This window comes from Triticum aestivum, chromosome 1A (assembly GCF_018294505.1).
Source record: "Triticum aestivum cultivar Chinese Spring chromosome 1A, IWGSC CS RefSeq v2.1, whole genome shotgun sequence".
Taxonomy (NCBI): Eukaryota; Viridiplantae; Streptophyta; class Magnoliopsida; order Poales; family Poaceae; genus Triticum; species Triticum aestivum.
In genome coordinates, this window is record NC_057794.1 from 499,953,498 (window position 1) to 499,959,828 (window position 6,331).

At 41.5% G+C, this 6,331-nt stretch overlaps 1 protein-coding gene across 2 annotated transcripts; it reads right to left on the reverse strand.

The window, feature by feature from the left end:
- Positions 1 to 279: 279 nt before the first annotated feature.
- LOC542925 (ADP-ribosylation factor 2) lies at positions 280 to 4,284 on the reverse strand. Of its 2 annotated transcripts, none has more exons than XM_044483202.1 (7): positions 4,030 to 4,284; positions 3,360 to 3,520; positions 2,336 to 2,406; positions 1,850 to 1,969; positions 1,460 to 1,578; positions 898 to 979; positions 280 to 587 (listed from the first exon to the last, which is right to left on the reverse strand). In XM_044483202.1, exons 1-7 carry the CDS (start codon positions 4,260 to 4,262, stop codon positions 582 to 584), a joined length of 792 nt encoding a protein of 263 aa, XP_044339137.1. In that variant the 5' UTR covers positions 4,263 to 4,284; the 3' UTR covers positions 280 to 581. The 2 variants fall into 2 exon arrangements, with proteins under 2 accessions (XP_044339137.1, XP_044339145.1); XM_044483210.1 differs by having other exon boundaries at positions 3,360 to 3,515; positions 4,030 to 4,148.
- Positions 4,285 to 6,331: the final 2,047 nt, after the last annotated feature.

Below are 6,331 nucleotides of genomic sequence, written 5' to 3' on the forward strand. Positions count from 1 at the left end.
AACCAGGTGCCCCGCTTCAGCAACCGTGGAAACGCAGGCAGCCAGGATGTCCGCAGCCACGCCTTCCACATGATGCAAGTGTTTGTATCGTTTCCTATTTCCAATAGCTTGGGGAAGGGGAATATTACTGTCTAAACCATTTTTTGCCTTCCCTAACATACAAGAAAATTTGGTCATCAAGAGACCATGGAATGCCCCTTGCACAGCATTTCCAGTTGATCACGTTGTTTCGGGATGGAAAACATACTTTGCACATGAAATCAACACAAGAGATAGCAATTCAGAAGACACGGTGACAAACTATGCCAAGACAAGTCAATACTACAATGTATCAAGTCTGTCGGAGTGGCGAGTACAGAGTACAGAGCGGACATAGTAAAGCCATGATGGGCAAACAAACAGCGCCACGGACAATTTAACACCCACGAAAACAATCTGATAGCTAGCTCTTTGACAGAGAGCTTTATCTTTCCAAAACACCCACATTATCTGTCAAGACTATATAGTTTATAATACGTAAAGGCAGTATTAGTCCGAATATCCAGCTTATCCAGATCCATAGAAGCCCCTGCCGAGATGCTTCAAGCCTATATATCAGGAAATTACACACAGGCGGTTAGTTGCAGAAACCAATCCAAAAAGACACCAAAGAGAGTAAACACGGAGTAGAACTAAGTAGCAACAACAGAAGAGAAAGATGCAAACTGGAGAATTTTCATATACTAAAGCTGCCAGGTACAGTTTATTTCCATGTTCCAGGTGGCAGCTTGGGAAATCATGTGTGTTTGCACTATTTCAAAACCATCAAGTATCGAATGGACCTAGCTGCCATAAGTATGGATGTTCGAACAATTGGTCAAAAAACAAGGCACATAGTCATAAGGCCAGCTGACGCACCTTGTTGGCAATGTTGTTGGACAGCCAGTCAAGGCCCTCGTACAACCCCTCCCCAGAGGTAGCACATGTGCTCTGGATGTACCTGAAACAAGTAGCAAAACATAAGTTCAGAGCAAGTTACTGTAAATTGAGTCTTCATAGAAAAGGCCATAAAACATAGGTTCGGTGGTACAAAATGAGTACTTGGCTTGTGAATAGATGTTAATTTGTGTAACAATAGTAGTACCAGTGTATCACCACCTCAAGACAAGACTATTATTACACATATTCAAGTTTTGTTGCTTCCCATATATTAAAATATACTCCCTCCGTTCCTAAACACAAGTCTTTGTAGAGATTTCAATATGGACTACATACGGATGTACATATATAGACGTAGTCTAGAGTGTAGATTCACTTATTTTGCTCCATATGTAGTCCATATTGGAATCTCTAAAAAGACTTATATTTAGGAACAGAGAGAATAGCTGTACTTATTTAAGATAGTCGTGTTATTGGAGATCAATCATAAAACTATTGTCAAACAAGGTAACTTCCATTCAACATAGATTAGAAACCATACCAGTGTCGCTGGCGCAGGGAATGCAGGCCAAGCTTGTCAGTGATTTCAGCAGCATTCATGGCATTAGGAAGATCTTGCTTGTTTGCAAACACCAGCAGCACAGCATCACGCAGCTCATCCTATAACAATAATACAGCATTGCCGTCATTAATAAGTGTGCCACTGAAATGATGATAAGAGCTAACCTTCCACAAGGCAGCATCTTAAAACAGTGATATTCCCTTGTCAGAGAGACACTAGTACATTTACTATTATGCTAAGTATAATAGACAAGAGATTACATCCAATAAGTATCCGACAACCTAGTGAAGGAATCTACAAAACATAAGCCACTTATGAATTTAAATAGTAGTCTATGTGTTGACATTGCTTTATTTCCTATAGTGATACCTCATTCAGCATCCGGTGAAGCTCATCTCTTGCCTCAACAACACGCTCTCTGTCATTGCTGTCCACGACAAAAATGAGACCCTGGGTGTTCTGGAAGTAGTGCCTCCACAGGGGCCTGATCTGTATTGAGCAAGTGCACAAAACATTAGATGAGAAGCACACAAGGAAAATAGATCACAACATGAAGATAGAAATATTCAATACTCCCTCCGTCCGAAAAAGCTTGTCCCAAGCTTGTTTCTCAAATGGATGTATCTAGCACTAACTTGGTGCTAGATACATCCATTTGAGGGACAAGTTTTTCCGGACGGAGGGAGTACAACACAATGGCACATTCCAAAATTCCAATTAGAAGATGAAGTTAACGGCAATTCAAAGAAGGCATGCCCCTCAGTGTAATTCCAATAGTGCAACTGCTATATAAATGACTAAACTAAGGTATATGTGGCCAAACAAAAATTATTGGCCTTCAGGAACTTTGCTTACCTTGTCCTGACCCCCGACATCCCAAACGGTGAAACTAATGTTCTTGTACTCTACAGTTTCGACATTAAACCCTGCATATCCAAAAACATTCAGATTTCATCAGCATATGTAGACAGTGATGTCAAAGTAGCAGAGTAAAGTTCTAGAACATTAACATGGTCAAAATCCTTGATAAATAAGCATCTGAACACACAGCAACAGCATGAGATGCATATCTTTGTTAATAGAAAAATATCAAGCATGTCAAGGTCAGACACCAGTCAGAACTCTTACAGGAGGTTATGCGGCTCATGAGTTGCCACTTTGGAATGATTCAGCATTTGCTAATGGTTACTAAACATAATTGTTTTCATCCAATATACATGACAATAAAAAAAAATGACATGAACGAGTGTTATCGCTCATCACTATGATAGTGCTGACACGCCTTAATCTGTGTGATCACTATGATAGTGCTGACACGCCTGAATCTGTGTGATCACTATGATAGAGCTAACACACCTGGATCTGTGTGATCACAATTACAGTGCAGACACTCTATCCTGACTTGACTGAACTCCCAAGCTCAATTATCAAACTGAACTTGCAGATATGCAAAACAATTAGCAGACAACTTGCAACCTTAAACATGAATGGTTTGTCTTCAATTAGGCTTCTTTTGGACAACTTGTTGCTTTTCAAATATAAAAGCTTTAATGTACGTACAAATAACATGGCACGTGAAGTTCGTTTACAGAAAATAGCACATACATAAGCTACCAAAATAAGATACAAATGAAACATATAATCAACTCGTGATCAGCTTCAAGTAATCTTCATTACCAAAAGCATTAATGTTATTCCTAAGGCAGGCAAGACCGTTTCTGCACTAAAATGGTCTCTAACTTGCCTACCATGAAACACTCATTACATGCACACGGTCCGAAGCTAAAGCTGCCACAACATATTGAGACTATATATTTACAAAGTAACAGCAAGATAAACAACATGCTGTACAGAAAGTTTACATAGAACGTGGGCTTACCGATTGTGGGGATGGTGGTGACGATCTCTCCGAGCTTGAGCTTGTAGAGGATGGTGGTCTTACCAGCCGCATCGAGACCGACCATGAGGATCCTCATCTCCTTCTTGGCGAAGAGCCGGCTGAACAGCTTCGTGAACGTGAGCCCCATCTCCGCTCCTGCGCTGAAACCAAACGAAACAAAATTGAGGCCAAAGCGTCAACCCCATAGATCCACACAGACACAGGCTCGTTATAAGAATTAGTATTATTATTAATTATAAAAAATCTCCAGAATCGAAGCCACCCAACTAGATCTACGAGATCTGATGCGAGCAGCAACCAGATCCGCCGCACCGCGCACGAACAGCGCCAAACCGGACCAGATTCGCGACCAACTCGCGCGGGAATCGTGCCGGATTCCCGAGCACCCGCGTGGAAACAAAGCTGGGCCGACCGAAGCCGGTCAAGCGCAGCGGATTCCTCAAATCACACCGTCAAAAAACCGACCGCATCTACCGGACACCGACGGGACGATGAATGAGATCGAACGCCCCCGATCCACCAGAACCACGCGGACTGAACGCGATCACGGCAACGGCAAAATAAGATCACGAATCGGCCGACCAAACCGCCGATCGGATCAGAGGAGGGTCGACGGGGGGAGGGGAGAGATCCGGCGAATGGTGGTTACCGAGATCGCGGCGCCTGCTGTCGTGTGCGCGCGCTGGGCTCGGTGGTCTCCTCTTCTCTTCCTTTGCCCTCCTCGCGCCGGGTTCCTCCCTGGTTCGGGATCGGTGGCAGGAGGAGGAGAGAAATGGAGGAGAGAGAGGGAGGCCGAGATGGCCGCACACGAGCAAGTCTATATAGGGAGCTGCTTGGAGGGTCACCGGCAGGTGGGGCCGGATTCCTTCGTGGAAGGCGCATAGAAGGCACGCAGCGTGGGCCAGCTGGTGCGTGGGTCCATCTGCGTGCGGTGCCATTAACTTGGGCGGTAAATGTGGACCGTGTCCATCGAGAATCAGGTAGCAGAAAATAGCGGTGATTCCAGATTCATTTCTCTTTTGACATTAGAGATAGAGATCTTTCCTACTTAGTACTCCCTCCTTTTTTATTTACTCTGTGTATTAGCTTTGGTCAAAGTCAAGCTTTACAAACTTTGACAAAGTTTAAAGCCAAAAATATTAATATATACTTACTATAATAACAAATCAATACTATTATATTCATTATTGAATGTACTTTCACATCGTATAGATTTGTTTTGGTAAATGTTTATGTTATTTTTTTATATATTTAATCAAACTTTATAAAGTTTAACTTTAATCAAATCTAATATGCACATTAGATAAAAACAGATGAAGTAGTACAACCTCCGTAGGAGGAAGTATTTTTTTAAAATAACACATAAGGGATGGCTCAAAAAGATATCGATTCAGTTTATTCAAAAAAAAAAGGTTGATTCGGTTTACTAATGAAACCGGATAAAAAAAGACGTCAATAGGGAGAGAACATGTCCTTACACCGAAAAGCTCCCCAACATAGATGGGGTGGTTAAGCCAGCGCGCGGTTTTTTCCCGCTACGCCTAAAGTTCGCCACGCAATCTACAATCCTATTTGTCACTAGAAATTTTAACAGGAGTAAAAATACTATCTTCAATCGAGCGTTTGATCTCAGCACTCACGAGCCCCACCGGTTAGCCTAACAAGGCGTTGACCCAGGGCCAGTGTACTTTTAAGTGGAAGCGCATTTAGGAGATTACGTTTTTCATTCGAGAAAGCGTATTATGTTGTTACTTCGGCTAAGAATACGTTTTCTGTGCTCAAAGCGTATTTTCCTGAAGTACGCTTTCTGTTTCACCCCGCCGGCCGAAACTGTTAAATAGCGGGCGGGCGTTCATTGAGAGTAGAAATGAACACAAGTTTATTTATTTTCTACCTAACGAACGAACAGTCGTATCTCTGCAAACGTAACTCCATTTCAGGTGATTTAGAAGCCCATGTTCTCTATTCGTCAAGCCGTTCTGTTGGTACCATTTTCATGATGTTGTCACATTTTGAAAATGACCATTTTCCCTTGCCCTTGTTCAGTCCCTTTTGAGACAGAAACATTTTCGGCAAATCTTTCCGCGAGCTTCTCGCATTTCTTCGCAGTGAATCCTTCAACCCGGGTAAGCCACAATAGCAACTTGCATGATGGCATTGCAATAGCCATGGGTTTCACTTGAATGATTAAATAATTGTGTGTTCATGCAATTATTTTGTAAATGCTTGTAAATCCATGCTCGTTCTTATGCCATGCTCATTTGCATCTAGTAAGTTAAATGATTATTTGCTAGTATCATTATTCTCATGTTTAATTCTTGTAATCAATGCATATGCTAGTGTTAATGATATGCTCATACGAATTGTTATGGTTCGTTATGAAAATACTTGTGAGATTCATGATCATCTTTATGCCATGCTCTTTTGCATTCAATAAACTAATGATTTATTGTTGTTGACCTTAAGATGCATATGTTAAATGGTTATGTTGCCCATCCATGTTTATGTTGATATCCTACTCATAAGCATTGATCATGTTATTTTTCTATGGCATATCATCACCATATAAGTTAAACTTGACATTAATCGAACTTGAACAAATCTGTTCGCTGAGTCATAGTGCCACCAAATCGAGCTCACTAGTGCAACCACACTTGCCTAAATGGGGAAGCCCTAATTCAATTTACTGTCATGCCTCTCGCCGGTACCTCCAACTAGGGAAGGTTATGTGTGCGCGCTACCCTTATCGGGTAGGTTGCTGATACGTCTCCAACGTATCTATAAATTTTGATTGTTCCATGCTATTATATTATCAATCTTGGATGTTTTATATGCATTATTATGCTATTTTATATCATTTTTTTTGGACTAACTTATTAACGTAGTGCCTAGTGCCAGTTGTTAATTTTCGCTTGTTTTTGTCTTTACAAAAAATCAATACCAAACGAAGA